The sequence below is a fragment of the Podarcis tiliguerta genome, assembly GCF_965153285.1.
Source record: "Podarcis tiliguerta genome assembly, chromosome: 13".
In the NCBI taxonomy this organism is placed as follows: domain Eukaryota; kingdom Metazoa; phylum Chordata; class Lepidosauria; order Squamata; family Lacertidae; genus Podarcis; species Podarcis tiliguerta.
In genome coordinates, this window is record NC_139546.1 from 13,175,507 (window position 1) to 13,201,800 (window position 26,294).

At 45.7% G+C, this 26,294-nt stretch overlaps 1 protein-coding gene and 1 long non-coding RNA gene across 7 annotated transcripts in view; one reads left to right on the forward strand and one right to left on the reverse strand.

Moving 5' to 3' along the window:
- Nucleotides 1-26,294, forward strand: part of ADAM11 (ADAM metallopeptidase domain 11) — a gene marked incomplete at its 3' end in the record, with an annotated part of 74,641 nt that overhangs the window by 845 nt on the left and 47,502 nt on the right. For 2 of the 6 annotated variants that reach the window (XR_014503967.1, XM_083407651.1), the window contains exons 1-4: nucleotides 3,909-4,367; nucleotides 5,727-5,944; nucleotides 18,472-18,548; nucleotides 24,248-24,314. Coding sequence is in view for 5 of the 6 variants with exons in the window: in XM_083407651.1 (XP_083263777.1) it covers nucleotides 4,301-4,367; nucleotides 5,727-5,944; nucleotides 18,472-18,548; nucleotides 24,248-24,314 (429 nt within the window). Of the gene's footprint in view, nucleotides 1-3,594; nucleotides 3,758-3,908; nucleotides 4,368-5,726; nucleotides 5,945-18,471; nucleotides 18,549-24,247; nucleotides 24,315-24,748; nucleotides 25,369-26,294 lie in introns of those variants that run through there. The other 4 variants (XM_083407650.1, XM_083407652.1, XM_083407649.1 and 1 more) reach the window with 3 other exon arrangements.
- On the reverse strand, nucleotides 1,332-3,583 carry LOC310661730. The gene is made up of 2 exons (XR_014504109.1): nucleotides 2,875-3,583; nucleotides 1,332-2,412 (listed from the first exon to the last, which is right to left on the reverse strand). It is a non-coding gene; the product is annotated as an uncharacterized lncRNA (long non-coding RNA).

Genomic DNA, 26,294 nt, shown 5'->3' on the forward strand with positions numbered 1-26,294 from the left:
GCTTAATGCAGTGGATCCACTGGAGATCCAGCGAACGCTTGTATTCTGTGATGCACAACATGCTAATCCCTAATTTAGAAAGGAAATCAAATTTCGGGGGATTGCAGAGCTCAACAATAAATTTCAGACGGTGTTTTGCAGGCCTGCTGTATGCAATATCAAGTTTTCCACATTGGATCTTCCCTTAAAGTTAATCCACAGAGCTTATTGGCATAGCTGTCAACGTTTCCCTTTTTTAAGGGAAATTCCCTTATTCCGAATAGGATTCCTCACGAGAAAAGGGAAAAGTTGACAGCTATGCTTATTGGACACCCGCATGGTCTAAGCCTTGGGGATCCAAACAGATGATGAGAGCTGGTGGTATAAAATCAGAGTGAAGTCGTTTACTTTGTTTTCACGGCACCCTGTTGTTGCCTCTTTTTGGAAAGAACTTAAAACTAGAATGAATTTTAGTTTTGGATAGCACTTCAGAGATTACTGATAGTTGGCCTACTTAGCAGATAAATGGGGACCATGTGAGGGGGTGGTTTAGAAAGCCGTGCTGACAACCTAAAAGAATAATCTTGAGGTACTGGAAATCTAGGATGACACCAAAGATGGAAGGGTTGGATGTATGATCCGCTGCTGCTGGCTGCTCATGAAAAGGTTCTCTGAGAGATGGGGGCTTCAAACAGATTTGGTAAGGATTCATAGAACTGTATGCAGATTAGCACTAAGGAGAGAGATGGCACACAAACCAGTATTTCTGAGATACAAATTGAGTTCACCCCCAAATGTGCACTCCTCTATTGTCTCCCGAGGCAGATAGATGCCAACCAAAGCTTAATAAGAATATTTTAAATTTTCCATTCTAATTTTTGTTTCTTTGGGGAAGTGGAGATGGGTTATGTTTGGGCCAGTGGGGAGACTTGGGTGGGTGTTGGGGGAGTAAGTTCGGAGGTACTGCATGCTATACGAAAAGTTATCAACAAGCTGTTAATAAACACACAATCATGTTGTGGTTTCTCACATGTCATATTGCTGCACACTTGCAGCAAAAATTGAAGTCTTATAAAAGCCATTCTTAGACAGAACCTTTGCATTTTAAATGCCCTGCACTTTTTAGAAATGGGCCTGCCGCAACTTCTAACGTACTGAAACAAACCAGGCACATGTGGTGAGTTGTAGAATAGTAGAGTTGGAAGGGATCCCAAGGATCATCGAGACCAACCCCCTGCAATGCAGCTAATAGAGTCTAGTAAACTGGCAAAAGGTGACCGAGGAGTTAGCAGGTTTGGACTTTGGCTGGAAAGATATGATAAGCCATGAATTTCACTGGGCCAGCCACTATCTGAGCCTAGACTACCTGATGGCGCACTATAACGTGAGGTGCTTTGCACTCATGTTTACCACCCTGAGCTCAGGTGCTGTACCTGCTGACATTTATTCTTCTTTGGAAAAAGTCTCAGAGCTGCAGCCTGTGTTCCCACTCCATTACATCATTAAGAATGGACTATCCCTTAATGGACTATCCCTTTTCCCAGTAGTGATGTATGGAAGTGAGAGCTGGACCATAAAGAAGGCTGATCGCCGAAGAATTGATGCTTTTGAATTATGGCATTGGAGGAGACTCTTGAGAGTCTCATGGACTGCAAGAAGATCAAACCGATCCATTCTTAAGGAAATCAGCCCTGAGTGCTCACTGGAAGGACAGATCCTGAAGCTGAGGCTCCAACACTTTGGCCACCTCATGAGAAGAGAAGACTCCCTGGAAAAGACCTGATGTTGGGAAAGATGGAGGGCACAAGAAGAAGGGGATGGCAGAGGGCGAGATGGTTGGACAGTGTTCTCAAAGCTACCAGCATGAGTTTGACCAAACTGCGGGAGGCAGCGGAAGACAGGAGTGCCTGGTGTGCTCTGGTCCATGGGTTCACGAAGAGTCGGACACGACTAAACGACTAAACAACAACAACATCCCTTAATTAATGGAACATGTTAGCCCCCATAGTGCCCAGAATACAGATTACACCAAATGTTCCATCCTACAGTTATACATTTGTGTCTCTGAGCACGTGCAAATTACCTTTCCCTCTTTGCCAGAGTACCAACAGACTGCCCCTACCCTGTTTGGATTGCACAGGAGAGGGTACGCCTAATGAACCGTAAATCTCACCACTTAAGAAATTTAAGCACTACCATAGGGTAGGTTGGAGAAGGGACTTCGTATTGTGAATTCAATTTAGCAACATTTGATTTGTGTCTTATCCCTTATACACTCAGTGGATTGCTGTATGAGAGTTTCTCCTGCAAGTTCCAAATATCTCAGAAGCCTGCTCTGCAATAACTCAGAGCAGGGCTTTCAGTGTGACTGCCCCTGTCCTGTGGAACAGGATTCCCTGGGAGACCCCCACTATCTGCACTTTCTGGAACCACCTTGTAATGGTTCTAGGGGTTGCTCGTGCGTAAGCTTGTCCCAACCTCTGGCTGGGTTACCTGAGTGAACCTTTCCTGTCCGGGCAGCCACTCGCCCGTGATTGTCTCAATCGCTGGCAGAATCTGTCAGTGGGCGTTTCTTAAACTTCTTCCAGCAAAGAAGCTCTTTGACGCCAAGTCTCCGCCTACTCTCCCTGCGCGGAAGCCTTCTGCGCAAGGAGGGCGTAGGCAGTGGAGGACCCTTCCTCTCCCCGCTGGGGATTCTATGATTCTTCTATGGTCCCCGGCAAGGAATCATGGGACCGCCTTGCCGATTCCCCCATCTGCCCCCTTTTTCCACTGGAGCTACGTTGATTCTCTTCCCCAGAAGATGGGCTGCCTCTCCCACTCCCGGGACGCTCTCTGGGATCCCTTTGGAGCTTGCTCTCTCCCTCGGACACTGATGGCAGTTCCCTGACACACCTGAATACATTTTTGTTCCAACCAACATTCCAAGCTAGATAAATGGGTCTTAACCACGAGTGTCTGATTTGCATCATTTTAATTTTAAATGTATTTCCTGTTTTTGTGTTGCTAACTCTTTAAGAATATTTTTAGTGTACATAGCCTTGTGGTGGTTGCTTAGAAGGCAATTAATAAATTGATGATGATAATGATTTCAGTTCACTGCCGGACTTCCTGAACCTATTCAGGTGAACGTAGAATTCGATCAGAAGGTAGAACCTAAAGCCATTTAATTAGCCCCCTGATTCCATTCCCATGTTTCAATCCTGGATCTTCTGTCTGCCAACGCATATCTAATCAGCCCACACAACCCTAACCGTGGCATATGACAAAGAGGTGCTGTTGAAAAGCTACCTGGCAGGAGACTTAGCTCCTCAAGCAGGTGAACAGAGGTATATGCTTCAGGAGAACATACGCACACTAGGCTTGCTCACCAATTTGGCTTGGCCCTGCAGTCTGTAAGTACATGAGGACTATGCAAGACCACACCTGATTTGACTGACCTGGCATCAGCTACCAAACACTTCCCCATTTCTTCTAAATAGGTCATCCTTGCTTCTTAATCCCAGATACGTTGAACGAAGGGGATGAATTCTGGTGAAAACTACAGGTTACCCGGTAATGATGGTAGGCACTCTGCATATACTCAGAGGCATACTTCCTCTCTTCCTGTTCCAGTGCTGAATCGCTCAAATCCATCCTGAGACCTGAATCAACCTGAGCTCCTGGCCTAATCTTCCTGAAAGAAGAAATAATTCCATGATTTTGAAGCGTGTTTATTCCGCCTTGATTTCCACCGGAGTAAACGGGTCTGATTTGCCTGTGTGCATGTGCAGAGAAGGTTAGAGTGTGCACACCCTGCTTCCCCCCACCCCCTGCTTTTTGCTGGTTCCTGCTGCCTGTCCATACAGAAAGAGAGTGGTTGTGGGGGGAGCGACAAGAGACAGCTCTTCCATGCTAAAAAGAGGGAGGGATCTTTGCAGCTCACGTGTCCTTTCTCTCCTTTGCCTCCCCCCTCCCCAACTCTCCCCATCTCTCTCCCTCACATCATGTTAGACTCTTGTATCCATCACTGCAGAGCCAGGATGGAGAAATTTCCGTATCCTTCCTGCCCGTTTCTGGCTCTTCACTGGTTTTGATTTTGCCTCTGCAAAACATTCTCGTCTCTCTTTCCTCTCCGCTCCTCTTCTGACCACCTTCCTCCCCTCAGCAACAATTCCGAGGAGAAAAAGAAGAAAAAGAAGGAAGGAAGAGAGGCAAGGACCAGGGAGCATCCCAGACTTTCAATGCAAAGCAAAAGAAAAAGAAGAAAGGGCACTGAGACCTGTCTTCCTCGCATGCTGTACCAATTGGTGCCAGCCCTGATTCCGATTATGAAGGCATTATGAGCTGCCCGCTACAGAACTGGGTGTTGTTGACAGCCTTCCTCTCTCTGCTGCTTTGTCATTCAGGTGAGGGGAGCCTCTCTTAGCTTTGCCCCCCCCCAACTTTCCCCAGTCCCTTCCTGAATTGCATTGGGGCAGAGGGCATCATATGGGGCGGGGAACCCGGGTACCAGCAGTTTGGAGCTAACAAAGGAGTGGGAGTTACAATGCATGCATCTCTCTGAGCTAACTGGGAGCAGCACCATGTTGCACCACTGCTGCTCCCCTCTTCCAAATAATACAGGGTTGCTCCAAACCGCCTTTTTGAATGGAGCACTTGGTGGGTGGGGGGCAGGTGGGTTGCAATTTGTTGCTTGTAAACATTCCCCGAGTTTGCTGGGCACCCCTTCCCCACAGTCCCATTTCTACACCCACCTCGCCGGTGCTGTGACTGCAGTCTTTTCTGCTGCATAGACACATTTTTCTGCAGTTCCTTCCAGCCCTAAGGTGGAGATGGTTGAGCAACAGCTGGGGTGGACGGCGAAAATATCTTGTCGGTTCTGCCTGGGAATGGCAGGGATGGAAGAGAGAGTTGAGGGAAGGGGGGGGGGCTGATATACACAGCTTGGGCTCACATTTTAGAGGGGATGCGTGGGTTTGGATCAGACTCTGATCACAAATGTATTGCCAAGTGTTGTTGGCCAAAAAATGTGGGACTCTGACCCCCCAAACTGCTTGGGAACAAACCCAGGCTCAGCCCTAGGTGTCTATTTATGCCAGGGCTCCCTAAGCATGTGAAGAGTACATTTCTATCAGCACAGAACAACCAGAACAGTCCTACACAGATCCAGGATTTGGGGACAGGGCATGCCATTCAAGGCATGCGGATTCTAAAAATGCTTGAGCCCCAGCTCCCTTTCATTTTAAGAAACTAATAAAACCACTGATCCAGACATGCCCTTACAGGGAGTATACCCAGAACAATACTATGCCAGCCTATCCAAGGCAATGTAGATGAATTAAATGCTGAGATGGTTGGAGGAGCTCCATCTAAGCCCTTGTTCCTTTGGTATGTAGGCCTCTCTGCAACATGTTGAATTCATTTTGTATCCTCCATGGCTTGATCTGATGAGAATTTAGCCCCCCACAACCTGTCCTGGGACAAACCCGAAGTCTGGAAAAGAATGCATCTCCGCATGGTTTAGAATACCTTTCCTTCCCCACCAAGGGACCTCAACCAACCACCATTCCCCTCTGCATCTCTTGAGTTTATAAGTAAATGCTTTCAGATCAGAAAGGGTGACCTGCAGGCTGGCTGCAGCCCCTCTGCCCACTTTAGCTGCCCCTCTCAGAAATGAGGCCCCAGCTCATCAAGTCCTCCCTCCTTTCCTTGATCGCACCATGATGACTGGTTTGCGTTTCTTTCTTTTCCTTTCTTTGGAGTAGGTTTTGTAAAAGCGGATACGCAACCTGGCGATTTGCGGAGGAGGGTCCCGAATGCTGGCTGGCGCAAAAGATGGGGTGTTTCGGAAATCACCCACCCCACCAGGCTAGTGGGACAGAGTTCTGGGGGAGAGGTCCAAAACCATCAGCTGGACACCAGGGTCAGAAAAGAGCCTGGCAGCAGCGGAGGAGCCGGAGGTGGCGGAAAAGGAGAAAGCCCTGTAAGTGAACCCTGTCTCCCCATTTCTCTTTCTCTCTTTTTTGTTAAAGGAAGACATTGTCCTAAGGCTCTTCTTAACATTATAGCAGGTGTGGGTGTGGGTGGGGAGAGCAGGCTCCAAGCTGTTCTGTGAAGCCAGATGGTATGCATACACAATGGTTGGGTGGCAAGGGCTGCTTCCAACTTTTTAATAAGATACTGTTATGCAGTGTCGGTGACAGAGCAGAGCCGCCTGGCCTCTTGGGCAGTTGGAGCATTTGTCCAGGAAGTTTGCGAGTAGCCACATGTGCGTCTCGGTTGGCATTCCCCATTGCCCTGAGAAGCACTTGCCCATCTGGCTGTAAGGAAGGTGAGAATGGAGTGTGCTGCTCCTTTCCTAGAAACCAGAACATGCACCCAGGCAAACAACTGCGACATTCTTTCTGCCCTCGCCCCCACCTGCATAGGATACATATCTAATTCTTCTCAGCTGGCAGCAGCTCTCCAGGATTTCCAGCTCTCTGGTGCGATGTAGAGGGAGGTCATGCTGCCCACCTGGTCTAGATGGAGGGGCAAAATTGGGGCAGATGGTTAGCAGCGCGTTAGCTACAGAGGGTCCCAAGGAAATGAGGGTTCACATATGTGGTGATCACATGAAAATGACAGAATGCGTATTCAAGGAAGGCAATAAATATTGCAGCCCCAGCAGCCTCCTTCCTTTGAACAGGAAACACTAGCATTTATGGCTGATCTTGATCTTTCCATCTGGTCCCTTGAATTTTGTTTTGGCTAGTTTTACTGTTGCCAAGGATTCCTAAAACAATATTTTTTGGCAATTGTAGGTAAGCTTTGGAAACTGAGTGCTACATCAAAGCAGAATGCTTCACAAGTTCTCAACTCCTCTACACAGGATAAATAGGAAAAAGCTGTGGAAGACTGAAATTGCTAGATAAAAGCAGAGCTTCATGCTCTTTTTTTGAACTATTGACTAATATTACATTGGCTAAATCTGAGTTGCCAGATAGCTTCGTTCTAAGGTTGTGTGATAGCGGGGTTCCAAGGTTGTGCAAGTTCATTTTAAGAGCATAATCAAATAAAACTGCGATCAGAAATTATAAACAGAGTAGAACAATATTCGGATATACCATTCAAGCCTTAAAACATGGCAACGTGAAATGCTGCAACTGTAAATGTCCTGACTTAGAGCAGAATTAGAAATCTCTGCCCTGGTTTCTATGTCACAGAAAAAAGGGAAGGATGAGGAGTCAGAGAAAATTGATGGGGCTGGGGGGAACAAGTATGCAGGAGCCTTCAGGGCCCCCAAGCTCACATCTCACTTTTAACTCTAACCTCCCAAATGGGGCCACTTTAGATTTTCCATGTCTTGTGTGTTACTTATTCCACTGTCTCACTGTCTAGATCTGCCTCTTCACACACATCAAAGGCAGATCTAGGGGAGCATGATCAGTTTGGTACCACCAGCAACGACTTCCAAAGGAAGATCTCAGCGCCGCACAGGGCGCCACTGAAATCTGAGATGCCAAGGTCTGCCACTGTGCCCGCACAAATACACACACCTTCCCTGTTGGCCTTATAACTTTCTGTGCACATCTTTTCTTTTTCCTCTCTTGTTGGAAGATGCTTGTGTCTCTGCTGGTTTTGGATTTGGGGTGTGTGTGGAGTTTAGGCAAAATCATGACCTATGTGTTGGTTGCAGTCCCCCAGTTGAAGATCAAGGATGCAGAGGGGTTGGGGAGGCCCAAGGAAAGGCCAGAGTCAATTCTTAGTGTTGCACTGCTGCTCCTCAATAACAGGAAACCTGATTTGGTATGGATCCCATTGTAAGCCTTTGGAAAGTTTAAATGTATTAGATATGGTGTGGTGGACCCATGGCTCTCCAGATAGGACCACAACTCCTATTGTTCCTTCCTACTGGCGTTGCTAGCTGAGGCTGATGGGAGTTGAAGTCCAACAACATCTGGAGTGCCAGAGGTTCCCTGCCCTTCGCCTAGATAACCTTCCCATGTACTCTAGCCTAACAACTCCATATTTCAGTGCTAATTTCATTGTCCCCTGGATATGAAGCTCTTCGCTGTTTGCTTTCCTTCTAGCACTCATGATCTTTTTGTGTGTCTGCTGCTCTTTCTTTCTTTCCTAACTTTTGCATGGAGGACTGGGTAGCAGCTGTGATAGCAAATATAACCTTGCAAACCTTATTGCAAATCACTTTGAAATTACTGGTGGAAGGTGATGGAAGAAGTTTGCAAATAAATAAAGCTGTAATCTTAACCCCTCTTACCTGGAAGGAAGCCCTATTGAATTCAGCAGGAGTTTTTAGAGTAGACATGGTTAGGATGCAATGTACGTCTCCAAGTTCAGAAGTTCCAAGTTGCTGCCTCCGTGCCCTGCTTATGAGGTTTCCTTCTTGCATCTAGTTGTCCACCACTGGAAAATGATGGCTGGATCTGATCTAACATGTTGCTATAATCCTGAGCTACACAGAATTCACTGCCGCAAGACCTATTGATGACAACTAATTTAGGCTGCTTCCGGATGACCTATTTATTGAACATTCATCCTGATTTGTTTGCAGGGAGATTAGGTGATGTTGGCCATTTGATGAGCATTCTTTCTTGTTTTTTTGTGGGGGGAGGTTAGAAGACATTGTGCCCAAGCAAAGCAAAAACTTCCACGTTCAGAAGCTAGCTAGCTAGCTGAGGCGGGGGTGTGGGTGTATGCGTGCTGGGGGAGGCATCATGATGGGGACTGGCATCATTCCCTACTGAGAGCTTCATCACTGAAATCTTACTGACACCACTTGATTTATCAAAGCAATTCTTGCAGTCTTAAGGAAGGAAGAAACTGTTGGTTTGAAACCACAGGACTTGGCGCACACACACCCCACCATGGTTTTTAGGGGAGCTGTTATGCAAGCAGTACTTTGCTTTGCACCAAATCCTCCCACGAAACACACTTGAGAAATAGCTTGTCTTTCTTGCAAAGAATAGAGACATGTTAATGGGTTTATTTTTAGTATAGGTTGTTAGATATATCAATATTCCAACTAGAACCTAAAGGGGGGGGGATAGTACATGTGGCTGTTCTGTGTCTCAAAAACCACATTTCTCATACTGGTTATCCTCCGGCCCTGCCCCACTTAAAAACATTTGCAAACCATTCCTTCCCTTCTACGTTCCGGTCTCCTGATCTTTTTTTCACATCTTTTTCACTGGAAACAGTTCAAAAAAATCTCTTTTTCTCTCAACATATGGAGTTGCCAAGCCACTCAACTACAGAATGAATCCTGGAGTTTGTTTGGGTTTCTCTCTCTTTCTGAAATGTGTTTGGCTCAGCCTTCCGCGAACAGTGCAAAGATGCAAGGGAATTAAGAGGAGAGAGCAGTGGAGACTTATAGACAGCCAAACAGAACTGAACGGCTCCTGGCTCCTTTTAACAAGAGGGATTCCCCCCGCCCCACCAGTAGCTCTGCTAGGAAATGACAGCTGGCAGCCTTGGATCTCAACAACCCCCTCCCCCAATGGGGCAGAGGCTGGAGATTCAGAGGGCAGAACTTCTGTGGAACTTTCTGGCAGGATTCAGAGCCTTGGCTCCCTTCCCTGTGCAAAGTGGCCTTTTTGCAAAATCTAGTTGTTGTCCAGAGATCTAGGCTTTTGGTAGGAGAGATTTCCTCCTACGCCAACAAATGCAAGTTAGCCCCTTGATTTCCATGCCTCTGATAGCTGAGGCCCATTTTTGTAAATTAAAATTGGAATTACCCTTTACTCTTTCACTCCGAAAGGTCAAGCACTATGCAAAAGGCATAGCCCTTAGAGGATTCCCAACTTCTTTGTTTCTTTGTGTGCCACTGTTCTGGGGATGCTTGAAAGGAGGCAAACTCAGATCAGTGACCCATACAGAGACCCAACAGGCAGTATCCTTCAAAGGCAGGTGATTTTTCCGTATCTCTGCATCAGATCAAAATTATCAGGTCATTCATTTCTTCTGGATTCTGAAGAGCTATGGCAGAATCACCCAACCCAAAGCAGGCTAATTGAAGAAGGCTAGGCCTGGTCAAGGGACGCGGGTGGCGCTGTGGGTTAAATCACAGAGCTAAGACTTGCCGATCAGAAGGTCAGCGGTTCGAATCCCCGTGATGGGGTGAGCTCCCGTTGCTCGGTCCCTGCTCCTGCCAACCTAGCAGTTCGAAAGCACGTCAAAGTGCAAGTAGATAAATAGGTACCGCTCCAGCGGGAAGGTAAATGGCGTTTCCGTGCGCTGCTCTGGTTTGCCAGAAGCGGCTTCGTCCTGCTGGCCACATGACCCGGAAGCTGTACACCGGCTCCCTCGGCCAATAAAGCGAGATGAGCGCCGCAACCCCAGAGTCGGTCACGACTGGACCTAATGGTCAGGGGTCCCTTTACCTTTTTAGGCCTGGTCAATAGATGAGACAGAGATGCAGAACTCTGTAAGCAGGTGTTTGGGAGCCACACAAACATTTTATTAATATCTCATTGGGAGTTACATTTCTTCATGGCACACAGTTTATGGCTTAAGGCCAAACTAGATTGAGATGTGAAAGATCCAGGATTAGATCTCCCAACATTTCTACCTCTGTTTTTTCCTTAAAAGAAGTTTAAACTTCAGGGCCCCTGAAGCAGAGTTTGGGGATCTTCCTGAAGAAGGGGCAATATCTGTCCCAGCCTGGGCATTGTTCAAAAAGGGTGATATTAATACAGAAATAAAAATGGCATCTAATGCCATCTAGTTGGTATCTTGGGGTACAAAACTTGATGGGCTACACCCATGCCATATATTTAAAGCACACGGCTTTACTCAAAGAATTCTGGGAACTGCAGTTTGTTAAGAGTGCTGGGAAGTGAAATGTGTGTTAAACTACAATTCCCAGAGTTCTGTGGGGAAATCCACGTGCCTTAAATGTGCTTTATATGTATGGTGTGAATGTGACCTTGGGAATCCAGGCACAAGAGACTGCCTCTGCCTATGAGGAAAGAATAGCAAGGCACTATTGAGAATGGGGGTATTGTTAGTATAGGCACTGTAAAAGACTTGAGTGAGGCACAGGCTCCTGGTACAGATGTGGATGAAATTTGCATATATGTCTCCTTCCCTGCTCCATCCAATTACAGAGTGTGCCTCTGGGCAAATTAAGATGGTGGATAAGTCTTATGATAAAACAACTGCTTCTTAAAAAGATCAAGTTTAAAGAAAGGGGAAGATGCAAGAAATCTGGGATCTGCCGCAAAAGATTTAGGGTTCTACCCTCCTCTTCTACCCAACAACACCCTTGATTGTGAAGATTCTCTCCCTAAAACAGACCCTCCAAGTGTCTCTCTTTTCCAGGGACAGCCCTGGATTTAAAAAAGCCATCCCGGTTTCTGATTTGATCCCGGAATGTGCCACTTTTCCTTAGGACATCCTTAATTTCATTGGAGAAATGTTGGAGGGTATGGTGTTATGAGCCAAGGAGATAAGTAACTATACAGTAACTATGCAACCCTTAGAAGACATCTGAAGGCAGCCCTGTATTGGAAAGTTTCTTAATGTTTAATTATGTCTTTATATATGTTGGAAGCTGCCCAGAGTGGCTGGGGCAACCCATTCAGATGGACTAATAATAATAATAATAATAAATAGGACGTCCCTGTTTTCATTGGAGTAATGTTGGGAGGTATGCTAATGTCTCCCACACGCTTTCCACTCAGAAAGTTTCACCTGTAAATGTTTCCAATCTACTCTTCTCCCACCCCCACCTTCAACCCTCTTTAACAGATTCCATTAAACTCTCTGCTGTAGGTGTATGCAAGTGTTAAACTAGATTAAATGGGAGGCATGTAGAAGATCTCATCCATAATGAATAAGATAATCACTCAGCCACGATGGAAGCAAAGGTAGAATTGCTTCTGGTGGTGGATTGCTGGCTGGGGCAGGGTGGGTGGGGGCAGCTCAACATGCTGAGCAAGTGTGATGCACAGCTGACTGCAGCGGGTGGGCGGTTAAAACCGCAGGTTGTCCTTTGTGATTTTCAGTCCCTCCCCACCTGCCTTCAGGTGGTAGCTAACTCCAGAACAAAATCTTTGCATTGCCTAGATAAGAAAGTGGGAAGATTGATCAGGCTGGGCATGGCAGGATTCTGTTCAGATTCCTCCCTGTGCGTGGTATCATTTTTATGTCCCAAACACCTTGACAATCTTTATCCTTTCCCCTGCAACAGCAGCCCTATGGAGATTTTTTTTGGAGGGGTGTGGGGGCTGCACAGGCCTCCATCCCACAGAATGTGAAATTGTTAAGTTGTGGGTGAACATATCAGACAACACAGCGATTCGTCAAACAGATCTTGTTTATTCACAGGCCAGAACAGAACTGAACTGAAGGGTTCAGCCAACCTGCTTATATAGAGTTCAACTAGAACGCAACAGTAACCACTTTCTGTAACTATCCAATCACTGAATGTCACTTCAATCCCTTATTTGCATATGTGGACCTGAGTGAAAACTACCGACAGTATCCCCCTGCTGGCCCAGGGTGAGAACTTCAGTACATAACAGAAATGATAATGAAGTGGAAATGCTTCTGGGCATGTACTGAGATTGCTTCCATACTAGCTAATTAGTCTGGAATTGCCATGCTTCGTTCACTCACTGTTTACAAAGAATGCATTTGACGTTGCTGCAAAACAACTGCATCCCAATGTTCATAGGAGCCAACTCCTAGGGGCTGAGGTCCCTTTCTCCCCAATAAAATAAGTTGATGCACATTGTTATTCAAATGGTGTGCATGTACTCCATCTTGTGATTGGTTGTGCGAGGCAAGGGTTACCTGCCCCCAACGTAGTTTATTCAAGCTGGCACCCCTACCAATGTTGCTTCTCATATTTTTCATATCTGTTCAGCAGCCTGTTCAGGAGTGAGAAAGCACTACTGAGGTTTTTCAAGAGACATTGTGTCTTTAATTAAAAGCTTCTGCCTCACATATTCCTGTTCAGCATGGCCGGGGGAATTAGTGATGAACTGTGACTTCATTCGTCAGCTTCTGTTCCCTGTTTTGTGGGGAGGGATAATTACTGGTTTCTTTTCATTTTTGCTATGAAAGAAATGAACAGGAGACCAGTAATTAAAAACCCCCTCCTGTGAAAACAGAAGCGGTAATTAATCGAACAGGAAGATAGAAAACAGACTGAATTTGCAAAGAGGAAATCACTAATTAATGTTGCAGGGGACCTTTGCTGAGCAGGAAAGGGATTCTGGCTATGGGGAAAAGACATTACTGTGCAATATAGTGCTATATCAAGTGCTTTGTGGAATCCACATTTTAATTATGTTCTGTTGATTCTTTCTGTTGATTGAGGAAAAGCCTCAGCTTTGCTAAAGGGCTGTAATGTGGAAGAACTTAAGTGTCTAGAAACCAGCAGCTATGCAACTGAAATTATTGAGCAAGGCTTCTAAATCAATTTAAGTCTGCAATGTCCATCTGAATTCTTATCAGGCAGTATTTTTAATTCCCATCATGTACAATTACTTTCCAAGATTTACTTGGTAGTCAATTTTTTTTTTTAAGTCAGTTTACCAATTAATTGCATTTAATTAATTTGTTATAGTTTATTGTTTTGTGCAGGCTTTTTAATGTTGTTGGTGATGTTTTCGCTTTATGAGCTACCCAGCAAACTCTTGTTATAGTGTGGCTATATAAATGTAATAAATAAATATCCCCTAGCTTCAAATCCCCAGCTCCCAATGGCCAAACTAACAATAACAGGGCAGCCAGATTTTTACTTTGGGAGGAGAGCTTTATAAGAGGTGTACACAATAAAAGTATTGATTGATAGAACATAAATAAAATCCACCAAACTGTTAAAAATGAATAAAACACAGATGGAATCTGTAAAGCAGAAAGCAGAATAATGAATGTCTAACTGCATTTGGTATTTATGTGTCTGCCATATACTAATGTTTTACCCCAAAAGAGACTCACAGGTGAAGGGAGCTCTGCTCTCTCCCTTCTCTTCCCCTGCCTGCTTTTGCTGCTCTCTGTCAATTTGGGCACCTTTTGCTCAGCGCCTGTGCCAAAACTGGATTTGGCCGAGGATAATACTTCCTGAACTGACAGCAGCCAGCAAGGTCAGGTCAGGAAGCCTTCAGCTCATGGCTCATTTGAAGCAATAGTTAGACCCCACCTTTTTTGTTTTAAGTCAATATAGTAGACATGGAACACTTCCAGACTGTCACTATTTTCAGGTGGGATTTGATCACATACTGTGATCCATGTGATATGACAGACACATATCAGTGCCTGTCTGATATGTAACTGGAGGAAGTTAGAAAAAGTCAGTGGCCCCATACCGAGGACTCATTTCTGCCATTGTGTAGAATGGACCTCTGGATCCCTTCTGTGCATTGAAAGTATACATGACTAAAATCTCCAGGCTGGTGTATATACTTTGAATGCATATAGGGACTGTGCAGTCTAGTGAAAACACCTAAGTGACAGGTGGACCTGCCATAACAATCTTGCTTCAGTTTCTTTCTTTCTTTATTTCACAACACTTATATGCTGCTTGATTGTAATAATAAAAAAACCCAAGGCAGTTTCCTTTATGAACAAAGTCCTGGTACAAGTGATCCCCAATCGCTTACGTCTCTCCAATTGTGTTCATTGTCTATTTATTCTTACTCGCTGCTTTCTTCCTTTTTTTAAACCAGTTTGCCATTCCGTAAGCAGAGTTGCCCTCTTATTCCCTGCCTGCTTAATTTACGCAGGGAAAGCATTGCACTTGGGGAAAAGCCTTTTGAAAGTCCAAGTACGCGACAGGATAGCTGCTTAAAGACATTTGCATTCAGGGTTGTTATCTTAAATGACAACAGCTCCTGGCTGACAAGGGCTTTCATGGCACTTCAATCAGATAGCCCAATTCTTACTGCTTTTTCTTGGCCGGTCCACTAGCCACTGCTTGCTTGTAGGGAACTCTGTATGCTGCCTTACTCAGCACACCAGATATACAAGTCCTTCTGGGTTGCCATATGTCATCTTTCCCCAGGACGTGTCCTCTTCGTGGGTATGTAAAATGAGAGTCGTAGCAATCCATAGTTAGAAGCAGACGTTGGCAAATGTGTCCTCTTTTTTGCTCTTCAAAATATGACAATCCTGTTTGGTTGCACACAGCTGATTATCCTGGCATGAGTCAAACTATTTGGCCTTGCTAGGTTTCCTTCACCTCTCTTCTACCCCATTTTAGCCTCTCCCCCCCCCCCCAATCTATATAGAAATAAGGTTTGAAGCACATTTATTACAAGATGCTAAAGTGGATGCACAAATCAGTCCACAGCAAGAGTTAAAACACATTCCTTCTATTGGAGTGTTCAGCGAAAGTGTCATACCCTTCAGTCATCTTTTTGATTGCAGCTAAATATGTTGATCCCTTGATGTCTCTCCCTGGAAATCTTATTTTTCAGTCCTTGAAATGCTCTTGTAATTTCACCCTGCGTTTTCCTTCCTTTTCTCTCCCCCTCCCCCCTCCTCCCACCTTAAAGAAAGGAGAGAGCGCACAACAGAGAAACCAGAACTGGCCCTAATGTTTGAGTCACCTTCACATCCAACCTTAGTCACTCCCTCCTCCTCTCTCTCCCTTCCTTTCCTCCATCGCACAGCCAAAAATTGCATTATCCCAATTTGCTGCAGCAGCATTTGAGCAGGGGTTCCTTTGAGCCAGGGCTCAACCCCAGAAGCTTTTAACCTGCTACATCCAGGCCTTCTGATAACTTTTTTTTTACTCAACTGTTCAGTATTCACCCTTCCTCCCAACAGCACATAGCTCTGCCCTGTATTTGAAGTTATTTCCCCATCTCAATGGTTCTTACAAGTCCATCACTTTTTTCACTTGATGCGATTTGGTCCAGGAAAACATGCAGTAAATTCTGTTGGCAGTACATTCTGGACTGAGGGAAAGGAGGACTTTGCAAAATGCAGCATTGACTGATGGAATTCAGTGCCACAAGATATGATGAGAACTACCCACTTAGAAAGCTTTAAGAGAGATCAGACAAATTTATAGAGGACAGGTCTGCCAGCAGTTTATTATCCGTAATAGACAAATGGAACCTGCATGTTCAAAGGTGATATATTTCTGAATACCAGATCCTTGGGCAGATGGACAAGAGCCAGTGTGGTCTAGTGGTTAAGAGCGGTGGACTCGTAATCTGGTGAACCGGGTTCGCTTCCCCGCTCCTCCACATGCAGCTGCTGGGTGACCTTGGGCTAGTCACACTTCTCAGAAGTCTCTCAGCCCCACTCACCTCACAGAGTGTTTGTTGTGGGGGAGGAAGGGAAAGGAGATTGTTAGCCGCTTTGAGACTCCTTCGGGTAGTGATAAAGCGGGATATTAAATCCAAACTCTTCTACTCTTCTTTTGGTTTGATAAGTGGGAGTTTTTCCAGATAGCCATCTAGAATAGGAAATCCGCTATGTGCATAGTTAATTTCCTTTGAAAGAGAGAGCGAGAGAGAGAGAAAGAACATTTCAGCAGCTTAAGCCAAACCAATATAGAAATCCATTACCAGAGATGTATGGAGGGAGTATGCTTAATCAAAAGATGAGGAAATTTCACTTTGCACATGCCTAGCAGTGTGCATTCATAGAATCACGAAGTTGAAAGGGACCATAAGGATCATCTGGTCCAGTGTTTCCCAAACTTTGATCTCCAGCTGTTTTTGGAATGCAGTTCCCATCATCCCTGACCACTGGTCTTGCTAGCTAGGAATGGTGGGAATTGTACCAATTCCAAAAACATCTGGAAACCCAAGTTTGGGAAACGCCGATCTAGTCCAACCCCCTGTGATGCAGGAATATGCATCTGTCCCATATGGGGATCAAACCTGTGACCTGGTGTTATGAATACCACACTCTAACCAACTGAGCTATCCAGGCCATTGTATTATTATTATTTCATTGGAACATAAGAAGCTGCCTTCTACTGAGTCAGTCCATCTAGCTCAGCATCACCATCGTTAACTGGCAGTAGGTTTTAGGCAGGAGTCTTAGCCCTATCTGGAGAAATTGGGTTCAGGGTGGGACATGACTAAAACCTGTGGCCTTAGAGAAGACATGGAGAAAGGATATGGAAAAAATATCTTGAGTGACCAAAATTGGGGCCTTGACAGACATGCTAAGACATAAAAAGGGAGAAGTTGACTAATGATAATAATGATAATAATAATAATTTTTTATTTATACCCCGCCCTCCCCAGCCAAGGCCGGGCTCAGGGCGGCTAACAAGCAATAATAAAAACAAGTTGAATGAATACAACTTAAAAACAAGATTAAAATATTGAAACATTAAAATATTAAAATGCATGCCTCATCACAGGAGGAGAAAGGAAAAATAAAAAAGAAAGAGGGGGAGGGAATAAAATTGGCTCCAAGCCAAAGGCCAGGCGAAACAACTCTGTCTTACAGGCCCTGCGGAAAGAAATCAGATCCTGCAGGGCCCTGGTCTCATGAGGCAGAACGTTCCACCAGGCCGGAGCCAGTGTTGAAAAGGCCCTGGCTCTGGACCACTAGGGTGTTGCTATTTATGGCGCTTGAGGCTCTCTGTGGGGCATACCGGGAGACTAGTTTTGGACCCTCAGCAAGACTTCAGGGGTATGAACCTGGGGCCTTTTGCATGAAAAGCATGTGTTCTACCACTAAGCTACAAGTCTTCCCCCATAAATGCCAAGTCCAAATCCAGGTGAAAACAGTTTTTGAAGCCAAAACATGTCTTGTAAAGATGTTCAGTACAGTGTATTAGGTAACTTGGAAATACTGTATGCCTACCTCCTGCTTGTCTTGAAAATGCTCCCAGCATCCCATCCTCAGCTATTGGCTGAGTTGCTCTGATGCCATGGAATGATCACAAGCATGTTAATTTTCTTGGAGGAAAGTGTAATAATAGAATATTGGAAGTGCACTGGAGTGGGCCCATAATTCCAGCATTGGCTATGGGTGCCCATTACTTTAAGGTGAGGGGTTTTACAAAGGAGGGGAGGGTGAATTATCTCATCCTAAACCCTGGTGGTCTCTTCCTGGGACTGAGGGCGGAAGAATACTGTGCATTTCTCCGTTGTTTCTGAACTGAGGTTTTTTGTTTGTTTTAATCACTTCTTCTACTATTGGAAGTGGGAAAGGGCAGGTTTAGATATACTCAAAAGCATGCCTAAATTTTCTTCCAGTTTGGGTGTGGAACAACCCTTTTTTGGCCAAAGGAAGAAATGAATGTGATCAAGCGCAGTAACATATACTTGGTTTGGAAGGAATATTGCAGAACAACCCCTGTCAGTACTGGTTAGCCCAGCCTTTTGCCCTCTGGATGTTGCTGGACTCCAACTCCCATCAGCTCCAGCCAGCACAGCCAGTGGTTGAGGATGATGGGAGCTGTAGTCCGGCAGCTTCTGGAGGACAGCTGCTTGGGAAAGGCTGGTGTAACTGATACACTTAAAATAAATGCCAGGGAAGAACCTGAGAATGTGACCTCACATGGTCTCTCTTTGTTTCCATCAGGTTATACACCTGGCCCAGGTGAGTTTCCTTGTCCATGCCTTTGGCTCAGCCTTCACCTTGGACCTTGAGCTGAACCAGTAAGTATTCTCTGCATCTTTTCTTCAGATTCAGATGTGGGTGTTCCTTTGTATGTATGAGGGTGTGTGTGGCTGGTGACTGGGAGCAGCCTCCAGGACCATATAACACTGGTCCTGAGAGACCTGCATTGGCTCCCAGTACATTTTTGAGCACAATTCAAAGTGTTGGTGCTGACCTTTTAAGCCCTAAATGGCTTCGGCCCTGTATACCTGAAGGAGCATCTCCACCCCTGTCGGTCAGCCCGGACACTGAGGTCCAGCTCCGAGGGCCTTCTGGCGGTTCCCTCATTGCAAGAAAGTGAGGTGACAGGGAATCAGGCAGAGGGGCCTTCTTGGTTGTGGCACTCACCCTATGGAACACCCTTCCATCAGATGTCAAGGAAATAAGTAACTATACAACTTTTAGAAGACAACTGAACGCAGCCCTGTATAGTGAAGTTTAATGTACTGTATTATGTTTTTGTATATGCTGGAAGCCACCCAGAGTGGCTGGGGCAAATCCAGTCAGATGGGTGTGTAATAATAATAATAATAATAATAATAATAATAATAATAATAATGGCTAGTCAGTTCTGTGGCCATGAATATATTTGTTCCAGGCAGATGGTGAGAGGGCTTAAAACCAAAGTCAATTGCTGGAATGTACAGCTTCAGAATAAGGTAAGGGAGAGGGAAAGGTCTTCTACAGGTTTCTTTAAAAGCCCTGATCAAAACAGTTTTTTCATTAAAAAAAAATGAAGTTCAGGACCCTACAGATATAATTAACTGTTCTGCATGCTTGCCACACGCCACACTTGTGATCTGTGGACTAGATTTTGAGAACTCATGAAGAATTCACTGCTAGAAGGTACTTATTTTATTCATGTAACAAAATTTATGTACCACTTGATGGCAATAAAACCTCTGACCTCTTAAGGTATGGTGGCCTTTAGATCAGAGATGGCTTTTTTAAAGGATCAGATTCACAATGGACAAGTCCATCAATTAGCCACACAGCAAAATTGTACTGTGCTTCCATGTCCATAGATGGTCTAGCAGCAGATGCAAGGGCAGTCTGCAAAAAAAAATTAGTTCTGTTCACCATGCCCTGCTTTGTGTGTTTCCAGAGGTGTCCACCACCATATGTGAAAACAGAATGCTGGATTAAGTTGACTTAGATCTGAGCATGCAAAGTAATTCTTGGACTATGGTGGTATCTGAGGCTTTGGACATGTGCCTCTCAGCATGTGAAAAATGCCTGCTTCTCCCCACTGTGTAACTACAGCTGAACCCCATGCACCTGAGAGTCACTTTACACCTCTGCTTAGAAATTAATCCTTTTACATACCAGTCGAACTTAGAGAGTGGAAGCTACAGAAGGGCAGTAGTTGCATCTGAAGTTATCATGGGAATAGACCTAAGACTTTAATTGGTTCCTGTGGATGACATTTCTTTTATTTCTTTTACATATAATTTTTATTAAATTTTCTATTTTACAATTTAAAATACTCATTTTACATCCTTAAGATATCAATGATTTCCCTTCTTCTCTTTCCATGGTTCATTTTACATACCATAAATCCCTGCATATTTGACAAAAACTATACCGTTCAGTTTCTATTATTGCATCCATCAAAACTAGTTTACACTTAATATCTTAATGGTGCCAGCATTTTCAGCTGTGCACAATTATTTCCCATATATTCAATAAACGTTTTCCAATCTTCCAGATGACTTGGGACAGAGGATGTGATTTCTGTCTATCTGGACATCTCGTATTATGGTCTTATGGCCCCTTAAAGACTAACAAATTGTGGCATAAAATGACCTAACCCACTTCATCAGATGTATGAAACAGCTGACATGTAGATGGATGGATGGATGGATGGATGGATGGGGACAAGACTAGGGTTTCCCAAACTTGAGTCTCCAGCTGTTTTTGGACTACAACTCCCACCATTCCTAGCTAGCAAGTCAGGGATAATGGCAATTCTAGTACAAAAACAACAGGACACCCAAGTTTGGGAAACCCTGGACTAGAGAGAGAAACGTTAATAGTGGAGTCAAATAGCTATGAAATGTGTGTGTGTGACAGTTCAGCAGAAAGCTTCAATGTATGCAAGATAAGTGTATACATTGCCTCTTCTCAACAAGAGTAATTGGTGACAGCGCAACCATCCAAGCTTAGCTATGTTAATTAACACCTGTAGTGGGACAGAAAACCATTGTTTCAATTCAAGCTCTTGGTTTTTTTAAAACTGGGCCTGGGATAAACAATGTACTAGCTCTGATTGTACAGAATGCCAAGCTTGTCTTTGCACTGGAAGTCTCATGAGCAGGGCTGCCACTTGTTGACGTGTGAGGTGGTGTGCAAGGCCGTAAGGGAACGGATGTGCGTGTGCTTGTCTTCTTAGCGCATGACTGCCGCCGAGTGTGACAGGATAGGAGCCGCAGTGAATGTGTATCTGTGTGCTGATTGTGTATTCCTCATGACGTGCCAAGGTATGTGTGGCAAGGTGTGTGCGTGGGTGCAGTCGTCTTACTGCTTGTGTATGCATGAGGGCGTTTGTAATGGAGGGCTTGCTGCATGAGAGGGAGAGCCACTGCACGTTTACACCAGCACTATCCCATTCTTTTTTATGGGGCTGTGTTGGAGTAAACTGGGTGTGGGTTGCATCCCTCAGCTGGTTACGGCATTGAGAAAATGGAAGTGGAGAGACAGAAATGTTCTGTGCAACGCTCTTTCCATGTTGGAGAATCCTGATGTTAGCTGAAGCACAAAGAAGGTACAGTGGTACCTCGGGTTAAGAACTTAATTCGTTCTGGAGGTCTGTTCTTAACCTGAAACTGTTCTTAACCTGAAGCACCACTTTAGCTAATGAGGCCTCCTGCTGCTGCTGCGCCGCTGCTGCGCAATTTCTGTTCTCATCCTGAAGCAAAGTTCTTAACCTGAAGCACTATTTCTGGGTTAGCAGAGTCTGTAACCTGAAGCGTATGTAACCTGAAGCGTTAGTAACCCGAGGTACCACTGTATTGTTACAGGCCGCCTCAGTCTCTGCCGAGTGATAGCAAGAAATCCCTGGGACCTTGGCACTTAACCAGGGTTTGTGTTCATTTGGAAAGAGATGCAGCAGAGACTAGTATCTTTAAGAAATATGGTTTGTTTTACACACATTTACAACTGAAGCCTTCCATTGAGTGGGTGCAGAACACTACACTCCAAGAGTGTCCCTCATTGCTCCTCTCCCTTTGCCCTTCTGTCTGGAAAAAAACCAACAAGCTCTGATTAAACCCCAGCACCCAAGAATCTAGAGGGGAAAGTCTGGCACCCAGGGATCTGGGAGATCCCTGCTCTCCTACTAACCCATGACACTATGTAAGGTGGGGTGGGAACAGTACCTGATTTCTGAAGCAAAATCTAAACTGCCAGGAAGTTGTATCTTCTGGCCTGGCTTGTTCCTGACTGTATTTATGCAGGTATTCCTGGAAGTTGTGTTTGCGATTATGGGTGTAGATATGGGTGGTGGAATATAAACCATGTTGGTGCATGTATTTATGAATGCAAAATGCGAATGTGACTGAGAAAATTAAGGTGAGATTGTGCACCTGAGAGCTCGCCCATGTATTTTGTGACACTAGACGTGCGTCTCTGTGTATATTATGAGTTTGTCTTAATTTATAGAGCGTAGTTTTGTTTGTTTATTAAATTTGTATGCTGCCCTTCATCTCAGGGAAGTCCACAGCCTAAAAATACAAAATAAAAGCAAATCATACAGGATAAGAACAAGAACAAAACAAATCCCCACTGTGTAACAGTGCTGGGACTGTATTCACTGCTGTATGATCTGCACAGTGCTGTGAAGAAGTTTAGCTTTTTCCCCGCAGTACTGTAGTCACCACATATGTATGAGTATATATATTTGTGGGAAGTTTCTTTCACCCTCTTTGGTGAGACTGCAGTGTCTGAATGCTGCCATTAGGTGAGTGCCCTTGAATATTTAATAGGGCATCTGGATTTCTGCCTCTCCCCTGCCATCCTGCAAGTAAATTAAGCTCAAGGCACCAGGTTACCCGTAAGACGAGGTGGCCGATGAGTCTTGGGCTGTAACCAGAGATGGTGTGATTAACCGCATGTGTCGGGTAATTGAGTTTCGCCCCTTGCCAATGTGTGCTTTCATCCAGGAGCCTAGGTGCCCTGAGAATGACAGAGCCTGGTCCCAGAACCTTTTTCTTAGTGCTGGGATTTGCCTTGATGCTGTAGAACTGGCGGGAAGCATATTCTGGCCTCTGCAATTGGCCAGGACATTAAGGGCTGCTGGGGTTGTGCATGTCAGTGTCTGTTTTGATTTGTATTCTTGCAATCTGGTGTAAGCAGCCCAGAATATCATTTGAGTGGAAGGTGGGACTAGGTATAAAGATGCACCTCTTTACCCCGGCCTTTGATAGTTAAGATCTGTGTGGTTTTTGTGAAAGCACCTCTGTGATTGATGTATATCCTTTAGCTTGTTTTAAACTGTTTTATTGGGTTTTAATATTACGTATTATTATGCGTTGGGGACGCGGGTGGCGCTGTGGGTAAAAGCCTCAGCGCCTAGGGCTTGCCGATCGAAAGGTCGGCGGTTCGAATCCCCGCGGCGGGGTGCGCTCCCGTTGTTCGGTCCCAGCGCCTGCCAACCTAGCAGTTCGAAAGCACTCCCGGGTGCAAGTAGATAAATAGGGACCGCTTACTAGCGGGAAGGTAAACGGCGTTTCCGTGTGCGGCTCTGGCTCACCAGAGCAGCGATGTCACGCTGGCCACGTGACCCGGAAGTGTCTCTGGACAGTGCTGGCCCCCGGCCTCTTGAGTGAGATGGGCACACAACCCTAGAGTCTGTCAAGACTGGCCCGTACGGGCAGGGGTACCTTTAATATTGCGTAAGTATATGGTTGTAACCTGCCCTGGGCCTTTATGGTAAAGGGCAGGTAAGAAATCTCTTCAATAAAATAAATAAACTAGAAATAATAATTATTTTGTAATAATAGAAGGATTTGTTACTGCCCAAACCAGACATGCCAAAGAGGAAATATCAATTACCAGTAGCTGCATTAATTCAAATCCTTTTTCTCCCGAGGAATCTCTTGGCCTAGGCCTTCCGGGGAAAGTCTGCATATTCAAAGGGCTAGGCTGGCAGAAGCCAAGAGGAGCCAGCTGCTGGTGCATTGGAATGAATGGGGTGTTAGGACTCTTGACACCCAAGGAAGGGATAATGGAAACTCATTCATGTTGGTTTGGGGAGCAGTGGGGCTCATCCCAGAGCCCTGTCCAGGCCATTGAGCTTACTGCACACAGAAAACATGCCAGGTAGGGATGAGATGCTAGCAGCCACCCTGAGCGAAAAAGGTGAATGGGTACAATGGTCACAGTGAGAAACGCCCAAGGAAAATGGCCTAGGATTTGGTCTGCCATCTCTACCATGGTTTATTCATTCCATGTGATTTGGTAAGAAGGAGTGGGGGGAAACAGGAGGGTGGGAGTGTGATCCCACATATCATAGAAATATAGAATTGGAAGGGACTCTGAGGATCATCTAGTAGTCCAACCCTCTGCAATGCAGGAATATGCAGCTGTCCCATACAGGAATCGAACCTGCGACCATGGCCTTATCAGCACCATGCTCTAACCAACTGAGCTATATCTGTAATGCTCTTCATGCATCTCCCCTTTCCCCTTCTCTCATCAGCCACCTGCTGTCTTCACATTACGTGGAACGCCATTTCGGGGAAGATGGAAACGGCAGCCACACCACGGTAAGGGGACACAAGCTAAAGAGGCTTTGTTGTGTTTATGTAGATACAATTTTTCAACGTAAGTCGCTTGTTTGAGTGACAAGCAACTACTAAGTTTAATAAATGAATGAATATTTGCTCCTCCTTCCCTGAGCGTAAATAAAGTGCTTTTCCACCATCACTGATCACAAAGCACCCCAAGATCTAAGACAGGCAGCTAGGCTTCTGCATTAGAGGATGGGGCTTCTGGGAAAGTCTGAGCCCCAGTGTTTTTTATTTTAAATTAACCTGGCCAGTCTCTTGCACAGGAATCGCAACTCTGCACTGTTTGCAGTTGTCCTAGGGTGGGTCCCTCTCTCCGTCTCTTCCGCCACCCGCTTCCTCCCTCAGACATGAAAGAGCTGCCGGGAGGGAGATTGTGGAGGGGAGGAGGAAGGCCTCTCGGTGTTTGCAGCTGCTAACGCAGTAAGGTGGATTGCAGACGCTGAATGAATGGGAGCTCCAGAAATAGCCCTGCTGGCACAAGCCAGGAATTGGTGCAAACGAGAGCTTCACAAGTGGAGCATCAATAATGCTAAGTGTTTGCTAAGTGGTTGGTCATGCACACTCACAAGCAGTGGGCAGCCAGATCCTTTGCGCCCCTCCCATTTTACTCCCCTCTCCCTCTTTGCATTGAGCTCTGGCTTCCCCCACCCCCTGCTGAGCTAACCTGAACCACCCTGCCTTCTATAAATAGACCTGGGGGAGAGTGGGAGGGGGCTCACTTGCTTGCCTATCAGACTGCAGCAGCAGCCTTGAGCACCAGCCTGTGCAGGGGCACACGTGAACTGGTGCATGGCAAGACTCAGGGAAGGAAGGAGAGCGATCGAGGGAGCGAGACGGCAGGCCTCTTCCCCAACGCAGTCCGTGGTGGTGTGTCTCTGAGCTAGTTCATAACCATGGATCCCCTATTGCTTGTATGCATAACGTGCGAAGGTGCCCATTGTCCTGCAATGGCAGCAGGGCTGGACCAAGGCCTTTTGGCACCTGAGACGAACCACAAATGGTGCCCTGCCTGCCTGCCAGGGAAGAAGGGGTGAGTGAAGATCTACATCAGGAACCAGGTGTGTGTGTGTGTGTGTGTAATAAAGATCTGTGTCAGGAATGAGGGAGGAAAGATATACATTGGGAACAAGGTGGGGAATCGTATCAACCTTATTGAGAGCCAGTGTGGTGTAGCGGTTAAGAGCGGTGGACTCGTAATCTGGGGAACCGGGTTCGCGTCTCCGCTCCTCCACATGCAGCTGCTGGGTGACCTTGGGCCAGTCACACTTCTCTGAAGTCTCTCAGCCCCACTCACTTCACAGAGTGTTTGTTGTGGGGGAGGAAGGGAAAGGAGATTGTTAGCCGCTTTGAGACTCCTTCGGGTAGTGATAAAGCGGGATATCAAATCCAAACTCTTCTTCTTCTTATCTGTTGGCTAAAGTGAGAATCAAAGTCTGTAGCAGTGGGGAAAGGGACCTGCTCTGAATCACACCATTTCTTCCCTAGAGATGGGAGAAGACCAGCAGTGCCTCCTGTCTGCAGAGAGCCACCAAGGAGTGTGCTGTAGCTGTTGCTGCCACTGCAGCAGCAGGAGCAGTCAGCAATGCAGTCCTTGGCGGTTAGCTCTTTCGCCCCTGTGGATCCTGCCCCCCGAAGCAGTCACCTCACCTTGCCTCATGGGTGGGCTGGCCGTGACTGCTGGCAGTGTCCCACATTCCATTGTTCTTAATTGCTGCCTGGATCTATTTGATAACTTTGCTCACTACCTTGCCTTTATTTTTGACTTCTCTTTCTCCTTTGAACATCACGTTCCTTTTATCGCCAAGTCACACTGATTCTCCTTGCGGAGCATGGCGTCAACCTACCCTTGCCCTCATTCCCATCCATTCTAGCCCTGGTTTGCATGCTGCTCTGATCACTTCTCACATGGACGTCCGCAACTGTCTCTCTTTGGGCATATCCACACTTAACTTTCCT